Source organism: Dipodomys spectabilis, unplaced genomic scaffold, assembly GCF_019054845.1.
Source record: "Dipodomys spectabilis isolate Male_0828 unplaced genomic scaffold, ASM1905484v1 ptg000006l, whole genome shotgun sequence".
Taxonomy (NCBI): Eukaryota; Metazoa; Chordata; class Mammalia; order Rodentia; family Heteromyidae; genus Dipodomys; species Dipodomys spectabilis.
The window spans coordinates 7,491,961-7,508,936 of NW_024870683.1; the positions used below are offsets into that span (position 1 = coordinate 7,491,961).

The 16,976-nt window shown below is 52.6% G+C and overlaps 2 protein-coding genes across 4 annotated transcripts; one reads left to right on the forward strand and one right to left on the reverse strand.

Annotated features, from left to right (window-relative positions):
• Nucleotides 1-3,355: 3,355 nt before the first annotated feature.
• Tesk1 (testis associated actin remodelling kinase 1) lies at nt 3,356-7,770 on the forward strand. Its single transcript, XM_042696355.1, has 10 exons — nt 3,356-3,771; nt 3,916-4,037; nt 4,139-4,187; nt 4,714-4,860; nt 5,185-5,267; nt 5,418-5,508; nt 5,681-5,764; nt 5,903-5,992; nt 6,132-6,246; nt 6,597-7,770. Exons 1-10 carry the CDS (start codon nt 3,568-3,570, stop codon nt 7,481-7,483), a joined length of 1,872 nt encoding a protein of 623 aa, XP_042552289.1. The 5' UTR covers nt 3,356-3,567; the 3' UTR covers nt 7,484-7,770.
• Nucleotides 7,771-7,819: 49 nt separating this feature from the next.
• Nucleotides 7,820-15,229, reverse strand: Cd72 (CD72 molecule). Of its 3 annotated transcripts, XM_042696369.1 has the most exons (9): nt 14,991-15,213; nt 14,768-14,875; nt 14,143-14,205; nt 13,332-13,427; nt 12,554-12,889; nt 9,772-9,902; nt 9,081-9,181; nt 8,281-8,429; nt 7,820-8,043 (listed from the first exon to the last, which is right to left on the reverse strand). In XM_042696369.1, the coding sequence occupies exons 1-8, from the start codon at nt 15,070-15,072 to the stop codon at nt 8,291-8,293; spliced, it is 1,056 nt and encodes a 351-aa protein (XP_042552303.1). In that variant the 5' UTR covers nt 15,073-15,213; the 3' UTR covers nt 7,820-8,043; nt 8,281-8,290. The 3 variants fall into 3 exon arrangements, with proteins under 3 accessions (XP_042552303.1, XP_042552321.1, XP_042552312.1); XM_042696387.1 differs by lacking the exons at nt 7,820-8,043; nt 8,281-8,429; nt 9,081-9,181 and having other exon boundaries at nt 9,809-10,610; nt 14,991-15,221; XM_042696378.1 differs by lacking the exons at nt 7,820-8,043; nt 8,281-8,429; nt 9,081-9,181; nt 9,772-9,902 and adding an exon at nt 10,972-11,820 and having other exon boundaries at nt 14,991-15,229.
• Between the last annotated feature and the right edge of the window lie 1,747 nt (nt 15,230-16,976).

Sequence of the window (16,976 nt, forward strand, 5' to 3'; positions counted from 1 at the left end):
ACTATAAGGACTGCAGGAAGGCCTCAACAGTGACCATTCACTCCTTATCTTCTCTCCTGTATCTAGGAAGACCAAATTGTTAGCCATCAATTTTAATTTGCCTTTGTATTCTAAATTGAAACTACAGGATTAAAAATGTAAAGATTTTAGGCTTTTGGTGTATTTCCTCTCCTTCTGTCTTTTTGCTTGTACTGAAATAGTTTTGTTGTTCTAAAGTTTTGTTATCTTAGTCACCCCTAGCTGGAATGTAACATTTTGTAACTCTTAGCCTCATTTAAGACCAAAATGGGAAAATATGAAGCAGGATTTCTGGGAGGCTGGGTGGGTAGGCCTGAGCTTGGAGCTCAGAATCTTATGCTTGCTTTGTAGGCACTCTACCACTTAAGTCAGTTATTCTCAAACAAAAGTATAACTTTATGCCTAGACTAACCTGTACTATAATTCTTCCATTTTGCTTCCCTTTGTCTCTTGAATAACAAATGTGAACCACTAAGTCCAATCATTAAGAGTTCCCACAAAATTTTTATGCCCAAGGGAGGGGCCTCAAACTACGATGCCCCATCTCCACTTCCCAAGTAGCTAAAATTATAGATTTGAGCCACTACACCAAATGGTATAAGAAGTTCTTGAAAGGTCTAGTGGCCACACCTGTAATCTGGCTGCTTGATAATGATCAGGAGGTTTACAATTTGAAGCTAATCAAAAAGTGGACAAAAAGTAAGACGTCTATCTCAACTAAAAAAAAACCTGGTGTGGTGGTGTGTGCCCTTCATTATAACTAGATGGGAGGCCTGAGTAAGATCACAGACCAGGCAGGCAAGGGCATCAAGACTCTTCCTGAGTAATAACTTAAACAAAAGAGGCTGTCAACCAGAGGTGTGGCTCAAGTGGTAGAGCAACAACAACAACAACAACAAAAAAAAAAAAACAGCAGGAAATGGGGACTAGCAGCCTGGCTCATTGGTATAGTGCCTTTCCTAATAAGCTCAAATCCTGAGTTCAAACCAAAGTACCAAAACAAAGTAAGTACTTTCACCTGCTTTCACATAGAAACAAGGAGACTGCCTTTCTTCCTTTATACACCTCATCCCAATGATGGTATCTACTTTCCTGGTCACCTTGAGCCTCACCTTGATCATAGTCATCTTCACCTACCAACCTTCCTTCATCCTAAATATCTTTTTAACCTCAGTTGATCTCACCCAGTAGCTAAACTAGAAACAAACAAAAGGTCTGACTTTGGATACGTCATGACATTTCCCACTGTAGATTTCCTCCCATCTGAATTATCCTATCTTAATTCAGCCTTTCATCCTATCCTGATGGAACCACCTTCCCAGCCTCTTTCCTAACTCTTACCTTTGCCTCTACATAACCATAATGGTCATCTTCCTAAAAATTGGCACCTGGCTCTTTGGCTGAAATAACTGTCACCTATACAGTGATTCTCAGGACCCAGAATCCTTTAAGCTAGTTATGATAGCACTACTTAAAATGTGGCGTGACAGTGCTTTTATCTATAGCAAATTCACAAACAATTGTGGATGTTAACATGAATTTTTAACATTAACTTTATGTATTTTAACGGAGACCAAATGTCCATAAAAAAAGGGGGGGGGGGGTGTCATGCCCTAAACAGAGGCTGCTCTCCACACCTGCCTCTCTCCAGTCTCAGAACGACTGTAAATAACTCTGGTTCTTCTTTTCCCAAACTTCTGAGATACCTTCCCTTGTACGGAGCACCACGACAAGAATCTGGCCTTTTACTCTCTACCCCAATGCATTTAAGACCGCCTTCATTCCTTTCCTATTAGCCCTTAACGAGCAAATATACTTCTTGGCTCCGACTCTCAAAACGTGTGTGTGACAGGACACAGTCAGAAGACGGCCAGCCACGCCCAGGGTCCTCTGCTCGTCCATAGTCTTCTCCACTTAACACACAAAAAGAAATATCAACATGCTTTACATTTTTTTTGGAGAACCCTCGAGCCTCTCCACTCCTGCCTCTCTCCATGCTGCCGCTAGATGGCAGGAGACTCAAGGACGCCGGAAACTGCTAGCCAGGGAAGTCGACCGCAAGGATCCAATGACGTCACCCATCCTTGGCGACGATTGGCCATTCCAGGGTAGGTCTACCCTGGGAGGGCGGAGCCAATGGCAAAACCGGAAGCGTCGGGTACGGCGAGAGTACTGTCCCGAGGTTGGGCGTGCGCACTCAGGAAAGAGGGCAGGTGCAGTTCCTTCTGCCGCCGGGAGGAGGCAGACCCGGCTCCTACGGGGTGGAGCGGCAGAAGCTGCTGGGAGAAGTCACAAGGAGCAGGGCCGAGCCACGCCGAGGGGGAGGAGTCACCTTGAGAGGAGGGGTCACAATGACTGGCGGAGTCACGCCGAGAGGTCCTGACGCGTGGGAGGGCCACGGGGAGGCGTGGGCGCGGCCCTGGAGGGCTCTGGTGGCACGGGGGGTGGCAGTGTCATCCTAGGGGAAGGCCCCGTGGAGGGGAGGGGTCCGGGCGAAGCAGCCTTTGAGGGGGCGGGACTGTGGCGGGGGGTGGGCCCGCGCGGAAGGAGGCGCTTCCCTGCAGGTGGAGGCTTCTTTCCGAAGAGAGGGTCATTTGGACAAAGAAGAGAGGAGGTCCAGGTCGGGTGGCCCGGGGGAGGGTGCCCTGGAATCCGAACTTTATTCCGGGGAAGTGGGATGGAGAGAAGAGGCGTCGGGACCGAGCCCGGGATGGGCCAGCCCCGATCGGGGTAGCCCCGGCCCGGCGAAGGTAGAAGGTGTAAGCGAGCCCGGACAGTTAGGGCAGCGGAGTGGGAGAGAGAGCCGGGAAATGGGGAGTCGGGGCCGGAGCTCAGGAGGGGACGGTGGACGAGTTGCCGGGCTGCCTGCGGTCGTGGCCGGGCCTGCGGGGGCTAGACTTGTGCCTGGCTGGTCCGTGGAGCCCAGGAATCGGGCCGCTCGCTGAGCCCAGCCCTCAACGGACAGTGACACGAGGGAGGGGAGGAAAGAATCCCGGGACAGCGCAGAGACGTTCGAGCTTCGCGAACGCCCAGCTAGCGCCTAATTCTCTTCGGTTATTCGAGCCCAGCCTGACGCCTTTTGACCCCCGACGTCCCGGACCCGCTCGTCGGGAGTTTGGCGGCCCGCGCCCGCGGCGCGTACCTGGGGGGCGTGGCCGCCGCGTGAGGCCCCGGCGCGAAGGAGTTAAGCGGAGGCCAGGCCCGGCCCCGCCCCTGGCAGGCCGCGGAGCCTGAGCCCCAGCGGCGAAGCGGAGCCGCCGCCGCCGCCCGCCCGCCCGCCTCCGCCTGCGGGGAGCCCGCCCGCCGGCGCCCGGCAGCGCCGCCGCCGACCCCGCCGCCTCCCGGCCCAGGCCCTGCGCGGAGCGGCGTCCACCCGGGCCCTGCTGAGCGGCGCGGCGGGGGCGGGCCCAGGATCTCCGGCCGGTCTTCCATTCGTCGGGCGGGAGCCGGAGCTCCGGATCGGGCTCGGCCCGTACCCATGGCGAGCGCGGCCTGCCCGGGTCCCGGGGACCCTGCCATGTAAAGCAGGCCCAGGCTGGGGGCCCGGCCATGGCCGGGGAACGGCCCCCGCTGCGGGGCCCCGGGCCTGGAGAGGCGCCCGGGGAGGGGCCGGGGGGCTCCGGCGCAGGCCCCGGCCGGGGCCGCCCCTCCTCCTACCGAGCCCTCCGCAGCGCCGTGTCCAGCCTGGCGCGCGTGGACGATTTCCACTGTGCGGAGAAGATCGGGGCCGGCTTCTTCTCGGAGGTCTACAAGGTAGGACCGGTTGGGAGGGCAGAGGGGCGGGACCGAGCTGCTATAGGCTTGAACTTGGGGGCCCACGGCCCGGGGTAGAGAGCCCAGACTTGGGAGACCCCCCCCCCCGACCTGCGGGCACCCGCCGGCCTTTACCGCCCGCAGGTCCGGCACAGACAGTCAGGGCAGGTCATGGTGCTGAAGATGAACAAGCTCCCCAGTAACCGCGGCAACACGCTAAGGGAGGTGCAGCTGATGAACCGGCTCCGGCACCCTAACATCCTAAGGTGAGCAGCCGGCCTCTTGCTGGGCAGCTTGCTGGATGGGAGGGAAAAGGAAAGATCCCGCGGGAAAAGCCTACCCTCCTTCTCCGCCCATCCTCTTCCAGGTTCATGGGGGTCTGTGTGCACCAGGGGCAGCTGCACGCTCTAACAGAGGTAAGGACAGGTCAGGAGGGGGAACCCACAGCCACGGAGGAGGGGGGGGGGGGCGGGAGACCGTGAGTCTGTGGGTCCTCAAAGGAAGAAGCAGCCCAGGACCACCTCCAACGGCAGGCTACCTGAACTGCCCTTGGGGCAGCCGATCTGAGAGGCCTCAGTATCTCATTCATTCCCTGTCTCCCCTAGAACAGTGTTGCCTATAGAACTTTCTGCAGTGATGGAAATGTTCTGTATCTGCAGTAGCCCGGGACACTAGCTAACTGGCCACATGTGGCTAGGCTAGAGCATGGGAAATGTCCCCGGTGTGACTGAGGAGCTGAATGCTTAATTGTATGTAAATTTCATAACAAAAAGTTGCACAGGGCTAGCAGCTACAAAACTAGAACGTCAGTGGAAATCAAAGCACAGGCTCACCCTTCTGACCTTTGTAATCCAGAGTGGTCCGCTGGCTTATAAGTGAGACAGTAGGAAACAGAGTGAAGCCTTGGCGTTCATTCTCCCTCCTCCCTCCCCTCTGTCTTAGTATATGAATGGTGGGACCCTGGAACAGCTGCTGAGCTCCCCTGAGCCCCTGTCCTGGCCAGTCAGGCTCCACCTAGCCCTGGATATTGCCCGAGGGCTGCGGTACCTTCATGCCAAGGGTGTATTCCACCGAGACCTCACATCTAAGGTAGGCTGGAGGTGGATAGGGCCATGAAGGAATTTGAGGTTATTTGGTTATGATTAGTCTATGGATGTTAGGATGTAGATAACAGATATATGATGATATTGGAGTGACAAAGTATTGGGGAATATTGAGGGGGGGAGGCTGTGGTGAGGGAACTGTTCTGAAGGACTGAGTACCACTGGCGTGTTGAATGATGTTGCAGTAGTGGGACGCATTGAAGAATTGGGAGGGAAGGTTGGAGCTACACATGAGTGGCAGGGCTTCGGGTATATATTGGGAGACCGGGTGATCATAGGATGCCTATGTGTGCATGTGTGTGTGTGCCAGAACTGTCTGGTCCGGCGGGAAGACCAAGGCTTCACAGCTGTTGTGGGTGACTTTGGGCTGGCTGAAAAGATTCCTGTGTATAGGTGAGGTGAATGCCCTCGTTACCCCCATCACCCCCCCCCCCCAAAGGCAGTCCATCTAAGTGAAGCCCTCAGTGATGTTCCCCTTGGAGTAGGGTGGGGGCTCTTGCCTGGGAAGGACACTTAGATGTTTCTGACCACTTGCCCCTGCAGGGAAGGAGCAAGGAAGGAGCCATTGGCTGTGGTGGGTTCCCCATATTGGATGGCTCCAGAGGTATTGCGGGGTGAGCTGTACGATGAGAAGGTAAGACACCAACCCTTCAGAGCCCGAAGTCCCCCTCCCCAGACCTTTGAAATATCCCAGCAACCTCTCTAACCAGATATTCAGGAACCCCACCGTTCCTCCGTGCCCGAATCCCCATTCCAGCGCGTGAAAACTGTCTGCTCCTCCTCTTGACATTTTCTGCTGCCCCTAGGCTGATGTGTTTGCCTTTGGGATCGTTCTCTGTGAGCTCATCGCCCGAGTACCTGCAGACCCTGACTACCTACCCCGTACTGAGGTGAATGTCTTGGTGTGAAACGGGAACCTCCAGAATAAGTAGCTCATAACTGAAGCGGGCACCTTGGAGGCTGAGGGCCTCATAGGAATGCAGAAGAAGCCAAGGAAGGCTTATTTGGCCCCTTCTCTCTCCTCACAGGACTTTGGCCTAGATGTGCCTGCTTTCCGAACCCTGGTAGGAGATGATTGTCCACTGCCTTTCCTGCTCTTGGCCATCCACTGCTGCAGCGTAAGAGCCCCACTCTCCTCCTGGCAGACAACCCCCACCCATGCCATGGCTGCCCGTGGGCCCCAGGTGACGGGAATAAAACTCAGGTACCCTCTTTAAGAGCACCGAATAAAGAAGCTACCCTGTCTCTACCTGTCAGATGGAGCCCAGCACTCGTGCCCCCTTCGCTGAGATCACCCAGCACCTGGAATGGATCCTGGAGCAGCTGCCTGAGCCAGCACCCCCTGCCAGGACTCCCCTGATACACAATCAGGGTAAGTGAGCATGACATGGGCCCAATGGAGAAGCCCTGGTCCTTTCTCCTTAGAACTCAGAGTTATCTGGAGGAAGCCAAGTGGGTTTATTAGGTGAGAAGGCTGGGAGTTGGCGTAGGGTGGGGTGGGAAGACATCTGAAAGCAGATACTTTTCTACTGGTAGAGTCTGAGGAGCGGAGGAAGGAAAGAAGAGGTGAAAGGTGGTTGGAGGTGACATTTCCCCACTTTCTGTAGCATCCTGTGGGATCCTTTTTCTAAGCTCTAGTTTAACCAGCTTCTGGAGGATAGCAAGGCCCTCCAGAGCTCTGCTCAAATGCTGAGAACAGTGATCACAGGCTTCTCTCTACAGGATCTGTTCCAAGAGGAGGTCTCTCCGCCACGCTTCCGAGGCCTGACCCCCGGCTCTCCCGAAGCCGGTCAGACCTCTTCCTGCCCCCGTCACCAGAATCACCCCCGAACTGGGGGGACAATCTGACTCGAGTCAACCCCTTCTCACTACGGGAAGACCTCAGGGGTGGCAAGATCAAGCTTCTGGACACACCCTGCAGGCCAGTCACCCCCTTGCCCCTGGTCCCGCCGTCACCACTGCCCTCCACTCAGCTGCCGTTGCTGAGCACACCAGAGAACCTGATCCAGCCTGGGACGCCTCTCCGACGCTGCCGCTCACTACCCTCCTCCCCTGAGCTCCCCCGACGTATGGAGACTGCACTGCCAGGTCCCGGCCCACCCCCCATGGGTCCCTCAGCTGAAGAAAAGATGGAGTGTGAAGGCAGTAGCCCAGAGCCAGAACCCCCAGGACCTGCTCCCCAGCTTCCCCTCGCTGTGGCTACCGACAACTTCATCAGCACTTGTACTTCAGCCTCCCAACCCTGGTCCCCTAGATCAGGTCCTCCCCTCAACAACAACCCCCCAGCTGTGGTGGTGAACTCCCCACAAGGCTGGGCTGGGGAGTCCTGGAACCGGGCCCAGCATAGCCTGCCCCGAGCGGCAGCCCTGGAGCGGACAGAACCCTCGCCACCCCCGGCCACTTCCCGGGAGCCTGAGGATGGGCTGCCCTGTCCTGGCTGCTGCCTCGGCCCCTTCAGCTTTGGCTTCCTGTCCATGTGCCCCCGTCCCACTCCAGCTGTTGCCCGCTACCGCAACCTGAACTGTGAGGCAGGCAGTCTTCTCTGCCACCGAGGGCACCATGCCAAGCCACCCACACCCAGCCTGCAGCTGCCTGGGGCACGCTCTTAGCAGTGGGGCCTGTGATCTCAGGCCTCCAACTTTAGTCTGAGGACACCCTGTGAGGACAGAGTGCACTTACTGGACAGTGTCAGCCCCACATGGCTGACCGGCTCTTCGCCCTATAGGGAGCCTCAGCATGGACTCGATGGACAGAGCACTTTGTATCCAACCCTGGGCCTGCTCTCCCCGGGGATCACTGAACCACACAGCATTGCTGACGCACAAGACTAACACGTGCAGATTATTTAAAAATATGTCAATAAAACTGCCTGGCTGGCTCCGGGCCGCCCCATCCACTCTGCCCCTGCGCCCTCCTCCCCCCACCATTTCCAGTATGGGAGGTCCTTGAGGAAGGCCAAAGTCCTTTCTAGAGGACTTTACTTTATTCTTCGCAGGAACAGTTCAGTTTCAGGGACAATTTCAAGCAGATGATAGGCTGGCTAGAAGTATCAACACGGTTCAGCCTTTGGCTAGCTATGCCTAGAGTGAAGGAATGCCCTGGTATGATGACCTTAGGACCTTCAGTCACAGGTTAAGGATGATCGTCACAAGTTCTTGTTGGTTGGAGTCTGGAAGAGTAAAACATCAGTGAGCTAGACATGATTAGCACTAAATCCTCATCCAGCTTACTCTTATCTTCTCCCCCTGGAAAGCCGTGTCATAAGCCTTCCTTCCTTTCTAGGTCTTACCTGCTCTTACTGAAGCAGGACAAATCTATGGATTTGTGGATGTGATTATCAAAACCTACGAACAAGTTTCCCCTCCCTCCTTGGACACAACCCCTCAGTCCTAACCCTCTCACTTACCCAACTCAATTCAAAGATCAGTCTCATCTGGAGACCTGAAAGTTTCCCGCTCACAGATGAAGAAGAGAGTCTCTGTACACTTCTCTTCCGCTATTCGTGGCCATGACCACATTTGTACCTTGGAACATTTTGGGTTTTTATGATGAGTCCTAAAGAAAAGAGTAGAGCTAGGATATAGTCTGGACTATTCCTAGTCTATCCTCCTCCCCCTGCTGCCATTAAACCTAGATCACCCTGCCTGCCTAAGGCTACTTCTGGCCATTGTTCAAGAGCTGATGGCTAAACTACAGCTAGAAGCTTTAGAACCAGGGGAGGGAAGTCACCGAAAGTCCTAATGATGCAAACTCCAAATACGGAAGTGTGAGGAGGTGACTACTCTGTTGTGGAGTCCATAGGGCTAAGTCCTCAGTCTGTCTGTGCTGTCTTGCTCGCTTTCCTGGGACAGCTGTTACCCTAATTGGCCTGTCTGAAAGACAGCCTCAGTTTGATAGCCTTGTTAAGAGAGGAATGGAAGTTCAAAGGCTGTTTTTCCTCATTGGCTATAAAGCCTTAGCTAAATTCTCATCCCCTTCTGAATGATGATATAGATCTCAACAGTACATGCCAGGGACCTCTAGGTACTAGGGATGGGAGGGAGTAAGACTACCCTAAAGAGTTATTAACCAAATAGAGGGAATAAACGAATAGTTACAACATTGACTTGCAGAAGAGATTTGGGAGCAGGACTTGATGAAATTTTATTACTGTCTTCTGAGAAGATTAATGGAGTTGAAAATATCCGGGTATCCTCTCAGACTTACCAAGAGTGTTGTGAATTACTAATCCACTGCGCCTTAGATTTGGCCCAATATGAATACATATTCATATTTAACAAAAATTCACGCATGCTGAAGGTCGTATCCTGTGGAGAGAATCAGATCTGAGGTATGTGGGAAGAAATGAAAAATTAATGAAATGTGCACTCGAGGAGAAGGCCCGTGAACTCTGGCAAGAGTGCTTATCTTTGGTACACAGAGATCATTAGTAATTTGTCTCTGAATTGTTCAAGTGCCACTCTGCAGATGCAGGATTCACCTCCCAGCTAGGTAGGAATTTCTTCCATCCTTTGGATGAGGTTATTCTGTGGACTCTTCAGGTCCCAAGAAATAAGTCCCTGCCATCCAGTCTGGCCCCTCTCTGCCTCTCTGAGAGGCCTCAAGAATCAATGAGCTATTAAGCAGCTCGGGGGCTGGCCAGAAACCTGAGACATACATTAAAGATGGTTGAGAAGAGTCAGCTCTGATACAAACTGAGCAGGAGAAGACACTTGGAGGGCTAAGAAGATTTGGAAGCTGTTTCCTTTGACAAATATTGTGACTACCAGTACCTGCCATGGAAAAGGAACCTGAGCCATGGTGTTCATGCCAGCAGTGCACTGCCATTCCCAACTTGACATACATACCTCCTCACCAAACAGTACCCACTTCAGCTTGGGGATAAGGTGATGCTTACTTCATGGAATGTGGCCAGCTTGGAGGACAAAGATGTGCAATACTTTTGAGACTCATCCCAAGTTTTCTGAAAATGTGAAAAGTAAAAGCAGCTTTTCTGGTGTTGCATCCATCCCACTGGACAGCAAGAATCTAGAAGGCAGAGAGTATGATGGCAGCTTCACTTGGGATGAACGTGACTGTTCAGCCACTTGCTTGCTAACAATACGTCTACTCCCAGCACCTTCATGGATCTCTGGTCCTTAATCTTTGCAGTTTTTCTTTGTCCTCTCTTGGAAATACCCTACCTATGTATATTTGGAAACATGCAACAGCATTTCTTCTTAACAATCTGGCAGGTTTGTCATCTTTTTTATTTCTTTTCCAGTGCCGGGAATTGAGTCCATGGCCTCAGATGTACAAGGCAAATGTTCTTCCACTGAGCTATATTCTCAAACATTGTTTTTTGAGCTGGGGTGCAGCTACATAGCTCAGAAACTTGCTATGTGGCTTAGTCTGGCCTCCACTCCTCCAGCTGGGTGCTGGGATTCTAGACCTGTACCACCACATCCAAAATGGAAGATTTATTATTGTAGCCATGGAGTTACTGTCAGCAGAGACATTTCGGCTAACTTCACCTAGATCCCTATGGGTCTCTCATTCATTCATCTCATTTGCTCCCTAAAGCATTTCCCTACCACCCACTCAAAACCTGGCCACATTCCTCTCGCCACTGGCTCCCTCCTGCTCCTCTCCACTCTTCCTTCACCAGACAGCCTTGGTTCCTGCTTTGCTGAAATTGTGAGCAATCTTCACCTAAAAATTTCTATGTCTTCTCCGTTCTTCTTTTCCTAATTTCCCCTAGGAAATAAACATCCTTCTTTAACATTCCACACTTCATCTTGTGTGCCTGATCCCAAAACATCACTTTCATCCATCAATCCTATCTCTGTCACTCAAACAGCAGCTTCTTGCCTCTGTCAACCTTTTGCTATGTCTCCATCCTACTGCCCCGGGGGGCAACTTCAAGGAATAAAAATAAATTGGTATGGTAGGGGCCTCAGAAGCTCTATTAAGGATTTTATTTTTGTGCCAGTCCTGGGGCTTGAATTCAGGGTGTAGGTGCTATCTCACCTTCTTTGCTCAAGGCTAACTACTACTAGAGCCACAGTTCTACTTCCAACTTTTTAGCAGTTCTTTGGAAATAAGAGTCTCATGAACTTTCCAGTCCAGGCTGGCTTTGAAGCTCCATCCTGAGTGGCTAGGCCTGGCTTTATTTTTATATTATGAGGAAGAGAAAATCAATATAGGGTTTTACAAAAGGGGATTTTTCTCACTAGCTATGTCTCCAGGTGTCTGAGCACATGCTACATTAACCTGTTTATATAATTAACTAGAAAGACATGACTTAGCCTGGAGTGGCATGATCAGGTTTGTGTTCTTAAAGAATTCTTCTGCCTTCAGTATGAAGAATGGACTGTGTTGGGTGGGGTGTGGGATAGTTGGGGAAAGCCCTCAGAAAGTTATTGCATTTATCCTTGCAAAGGACAAGATGGGCAAAAATGCAAATGGATATATAGCCGTGCTGATGGAAATTTGAGGGAATTGCTCTCTGACGGAGTCAGAGAAGGGCCCTTGCCGAAAGTGGAGGGGATGGTAGTACAGAAGGTGCCCATCACTGCAGAGCTTGCCAGGTGGTGCTTAGATTTTTAATGGCACCAAGCAGGCTGACTGCACTATTTGTCATATCTTGGTGCCAGTCTGGGCTAAGTGGTCAGTTGGGCTCATCCAGCATTTGATCTTTACCAGTCCAAAGCACCAGTAGGACAAGAGAACAAAGGACTGGGTAATGGATCCCAGAATCCAACATGGGTAGGGAGAAGGGAAGGCAGGAAATGGCTTGCAGAATGGGAGGAACTGCAAGTCCACAGGTTGCAGGCCTCAGTGAGGTAGAAGTAGTGTGGGAAAACCGTGAAAGCTGGAAGTTCAATCAAAGCAGAAGTCTGCAACTGATCTTCAGCCTGGGATTTTGCTGTGTGGATAGGCAGCAGCACTGACATGGGATGGAGAGCTATAGAGGATCAGGTTAAGGCAAACAGCTGTGAGCATCTGCAAGGAATCTTGCTGTCTTAAGTCTGGCCAGTTGGGGAGTGGCCAGATGCCTGCTGAGCCAACTAGAGCTTAATCCCAGCCACAGTCTATGGACACTAGTGTCCCTTTTAAGATGGCAACATGCTTGGATAGAACCTGTCTGCTCTAGCACAATCTTTCCTTTTTCAGGTGTACCTTCCCTCATCTCTACCTACCAGCTAGATTTCTGTTTTCTAAATAGATACCCTAAGCCACAACCCCTGAGAACTTTACCTCTTCTCCCTACTTCCAGACTGCACTTTGGTGATTCTTAATTTTTTTGTGCTGGAGTCTCAGAAGTAGTGAGAATTTAAATTGTGCTTGTTTTTAAAAGAAAAAAGTTCAACCAACTTAACACCCAAATTCAAGGGATTTCCACATCCTGGGAACAATGATAGCCAGGTGAAACCTGAATGTGCCATGTTGCTTTGGACAATGTGACTTGGGGGGCTAGCTGCCACCCTTCTCTTCTCCCACAGGATTTGCCTTAGAGCTGGGGGAGCCCTTCTCCCTGATGCCCAAGTCTGCACAGCTCAGATCAGCCGCTACTCTGGTTCACTGTCTCTTTCTTCCACATCTCACTGACCCCTGACCCCTGACCCCTGATTCCAGCCAGTAGTGTCTCCACCCCACCCAGGCCACTTCTTCCACCTCCCCTATCCCAGAGCAGATACCTAATGTAGAGCATATGGAGAAGGACTTCAGTCTGTTCTGCATGCTGTTCAGCCTCTGGTCCAAGGCTTGTCTCTGTTCCTCTTCCCTTTTCAAGGTCTCTTTGGTCTGCTCCCGATCCAACTGACAGGCCTGTAGCTGCTGCTCAGCTACCTGGTGAACCCTCTGTTCCTCCTGTAGCATCTCCTGACTCTGAGACAGCTGTCTCCTGTACTCCTGCAGATCCTCCTCCTGTTGCCCCAGCTTGGTTATCCTTTCCCGGAGCTGTTGCCTCAGGCTGCTGTTGGTGGCTGCCAGAATCCTGGTCACCTGCTGGGACTGCTGAGACAACTGCAGATCTGTTTGTCAATAAAGACAGACAGGGGGCTGGGTGTGGTAATGAGCACCTGTAATCCCAGCACTCAGAAGACTGAGGCAGGAAGATTGTGAGTTTGAGTTCAGCCTAAGCTATATAGTGAGACCCTGTTGAGAGAGAAAACTTGAAGTGTATCTCCTGCCCTGTTGCCTAACATCAGCCTTTTTCTGCTTCCTGCAGCTTTTGCAAAGCAGGCTAAAATCTATGATCTGACTGCATACAGCTTAAGAAATCCTGCATTAGTAAGGACAGTGTAGGAAGACAGCGATGCACTCTCAGACAGACCAGGCTTAAACCAAACCAAAAATAAGGAGTGGGGTTGGAGGGGTGGGCAGTATCTGTGAGCCCTGATGAGAAAGGGCAGTTTGGAGGAAAAGGAGAGAAACATTTGGGGTGAGAGGGTAATGGGGGGCCGCCATACTCACAGCTCACTCCCAGGCAGATGGTGGCCACCCCTAACAGCAGGCAGATGAGGAGCAGGCCGAGCAGGAGGTACTGCAAGCAGGAGGTGGAGGTGGGGCCTTAGGAGATAGGGGTTGGAGACAGTCAGTCCCAGGAATGGATTTAGGGACTCAAGTCAGGAAGCTCCTGGTTAAGGTTAGATAGCTAGGGACAGAACAGTGGGGGCTGGGGGCCGTGGGATGTTTTGTATGTAGGGGAGCTAGAGTATTTCAGAATCAAGGATGGGTGTCTCATGCCTGTAACACCAGCCACTCAGAAGGCTGAGATCTAAAAATTGAGGTTCAAAGCCAGTCCAAGCAGGAAGGTCAGTGAGATTCATCTCCAATGAACCACCAAAAAATCAGTAGTAGAGCTGTGGCTCAAGTGATAAGAGTGCTAGACTTAAGCAAAAACACTCAGAGACAGTGCCCTAGGCCCTGAGTTCAAGCCCTAGGACCAGCACGCGCGCGCGTGCGCACACACACACACACACACACACACACACACACACACACACACACACACAGAATCAGGGTTGGGCATTCTACTGGTAAGATGGGCTGAGAGCATTGCCTGGTAGAGGGAAAGGGAAATTGCACCCCAGGAAAAGAAAGGGACACTTGGAAGTTGGATTGTGATCTGGACCATGGATCTATGACATGTCATTATTAGAATAATACTGGGATGAGACTGAATGGGGAAGGCAACCTAGTCCACCACCCTGACCCACATGGCCACTTGGGAAGGACAGCTGGGGGTGGGAACCAGGGGGAGGGGAAGGAGGACAGTACTCACAGGGGAGAACCTGACTAGCTGATAGCTTCATGCATCTCTTAGCTGGCTGCGCGGCCTTGACCCCTGCGGAAGGAGAGCACCCCGGGTGAAGACAGGAAGCCCCAGTAATGCCCCTTCTCCCCTTCCACACTCTGTCTATCCTAGGTTACCCTCTACCAATGTCCTGGGACACCCACATGACTCTTGAAGTTCCTCAGCTCCCCTGAGACCCTCTCAGCAAGCTCCTGAGTCTCACCCTCTCTCACAAACACACACCCCACAACACATACTCTCTGCATCCTGCCCCAGCTCCCTCTGTTCTTGTACCCTCTCCTCCGGTGCCCATAGGTGCCCCTCGCCCCACAGCTCTCCTCCCTCTTCCATTCCCTCAGTTCTCTCCCCAGGATCCCCATTTCCTATTTGCCCATTGCCCCCAGGGCTGCCCGGAGCCCTCCTCAAGCACCTACCACCCCTCTGGGATCTGTCTCCTCCTTGCCCCTAGCGTCCTTCCTCTTCTGGTGACTCCCACTTAACCTATCCTCCTTCTTGTCTTTCCTAAGAATGCCCTCCTCCTTTCCTCAGGGTCCGCCCTCCCCAACCACTGCAGACACTCTAGCTACAGATATGTCCCGTGAGTTTTCCATACTCGCTTTGTCGGCTGGTCCAGAGGAAGCCAAGCTTGGGGCCCCCGCTGGGACGGGGGGCACTTGCACGTTCTCATAGGTGAGCTCCCCATCCTCATAGTCCTCTGGATCTGGAGAGAAGAGGGAGCAAAGCACAAGTCAAGGATCGAGTCCGAGGGTGCAGGGGATGGGTGATGAAGGGAGGAGGGATGCAGGATAGAGGAGCCCTCCCCCCATACTGCTTACCCTGTTCTAACCGGCTGGAGACACTCTTCTTCAGGGGGGCCTTCACAAACCTCAGGTCTGCATAGGTGATGGCCTCAGCCATACTTGTCTTTCAGCCTTACTTGTCCCTTCTACCACTCTAAGACTTCCTTGCCACTCTCCTCGCCAGCCCCCCTCAGGCCTGTGCTCTCTTGGTGACTGTGTGGTTTTGCACTTTGCCTTGTGACTACCAGTCACAAAAGAGGAAGAAGTGGACCAGATTCTGACAGATGGGCTCAGTGAAGCAGAGATATCCCTGTGCAGAACCTATAGGTGCAGAGGAGGGGCCCTGAGGTCCACAGCGCAGGAGCACGAGCTGGGCCTGGGTCCAGCACTGCTGTGTCATGGACACACTGTGGCCTCTACACTGCTGGGACTCCGCACAGCCCTCCTGCTTATCATCTCGACTTTCCCCTCCCCTCCTGACTACTCATGGCTGGAGCTGCTCGGGGTGTAATGGGAGTTCTCTGTGCTCACCTCAGACATCTCCCCAGTTATTGCTCCAGATTAAGGCTCCATTCTCCTCCTTCACATGTCATCATTTGGAATTTCCAGTAGGCACATGGGCTCCCCAAAAGGGATCCCTAATTTTGTAGCTCATATCCTCTATCATCCCCATGATCCTGAGGTTTTATTCTTAGGATGTACCCTGCTGCCCTCCCACTTAGCTCCCAGTTCTCCCGCTACAAGGAAGTCATCACTAGAAGCTCTTGCTGGGAATGTGCCAGCCTGTGCCAGCTTTTATTTTGAGGAGAATACAGAGACATGGAGCCAAACTGGTTTTGCCTCCATAAACATCCCAGACTTTTCTATTCCACTGTCTTTCCCTGCCTCCTCACCCCCCATCTATCAGGTCACACCTGTGACCAATCAGCCCCTTGCCCCTACCATCCTGCCTCTGCCAGCCTCGTGACACCCTGTGTCTCCACACCTGAGCTGACTCCAGCAAACAGATCCCATGAGGCAGGCAGACTCCAGGACCAGCCTGGCTGAGGGGGAGGGGCACGTGGTTAGGCACTTCTGGGAAGCTTGGCAGCCCTGAACCTCATGTTTCTTGTGGGGAGCCAGGGAGCTGATGTGGGCTGAGGTGCCAGGATTCTAGAAAGGCTATGACTTCCTCCTAGACAGAGCAGTTTCCTCTTGATTTCTTTTTTTTTTTTTTTTTTGGGGGGGGGGGTCCGGTTGTGGGGCCTGAACTCTGGGCCTGGGCGCTGTCTCTCAGCTCTTCAGCTCAAGGCTAGTGCTCTACCACTTGAGCCACAGCGCCACTTCCAGCTTTTTTTTTTCTTTTTGCTTATGTGGTGCTGAGGAGTCGAACCCAGGGCCTCAGGCATGCAAGGCAAGCGCTCTACCACTGAGCCACCTTCCCAGCCCCTTTCCTCTTGATTTCTTAGCAAGGTTTATCCTTTAAAAGGGACTGCAGGATGGAGGAATAGCTCAGTGGGAGAGTATGAATGTGATGCAATGGATTCAATCTCCAATACTGATATTCACAGCCCAAGATTGTTCCTTTATACCCAGGCCCAAGGAAAGAGGCATTTATGGGGGAGACCCCAGGGGCTCAGGGGTCCTTATAGGTGATGAGAGCCCAGTTAATGGAAGAGAGAAAAAGACAGAGAAGGGAAGACGCCACTGGTGCTCCTAGATGTTCTTTCACTGGTAAGTGCCCCTTCCAGGGAACTCCAAAAGAGTCTGCATCTGGGAGTGGGAAAGACTTAAGGCCAGAGAAGATCTGAGGATGAGAAAAATCCACCCCTTGGGGGGCATCTCCGCCCCTCAGAAAGCCCTAGGCAGCTGTGGAGAGGGGAACGGGAAGAGCCCTCCTCACCGCACACTAACAGCTTATGTGACCGGTGATGTGTGGCAGGCCAGCACAGCTGGGCCATCCAGCCTACTCCGAAGAAAGATGCCCCAGAGGCAGAGTAGCACACCTGTCATTTGAGGAGTGTCTCTGAGAAGAGGCAAGTA

Bases quoted from the DNA above. Each gene is read 5' to 3' on its own strand.
- Tesk1 (XM_042696355.1), top strand. From the start codon at position 3,568: ATGGCCGGGGAACGGCCCCCGCTGCGGGGCCCCGGGCCTGGAGAGGCG. The intron at 4,038-4,138 runs GTGAGCAGCCGG...ATCCTCTTCCAG, and splicing joins CGGCACCCTAACATCCTAAG to GTTCATGGGGGTCTGTGTGC. The intron at 5,268-5,417 runs GTGAGGTGAATG...TTGCCCCTGCAG, and splicing joins GAAAAGATTCCTGTGTATAG to GGAAGGAGCAAGGAAGGAGC.
- Cd72 (XM_042696369.1), bottom strand. From the start codon at position 15,072: ATGGCTGAGGCCATCACCTATGCAGACCTGAGGTTTGTGAAGGCCCCC. The intron at 12,890-13,331 runs GTGAGTATGGCG...ATTGACAAACAG, and splicing joins CATCTGCCTGGGAGTGAGCT to ATCTGCAGTTGTCTCAGCAG. The intron at 9,903-12,553 runs GTATCTGCTCTG...TCTGCCTTCTAG, and splicing joins CTCCATATGCTCTACATTAG to ATTCTTGCTGTCCAGTGGGA.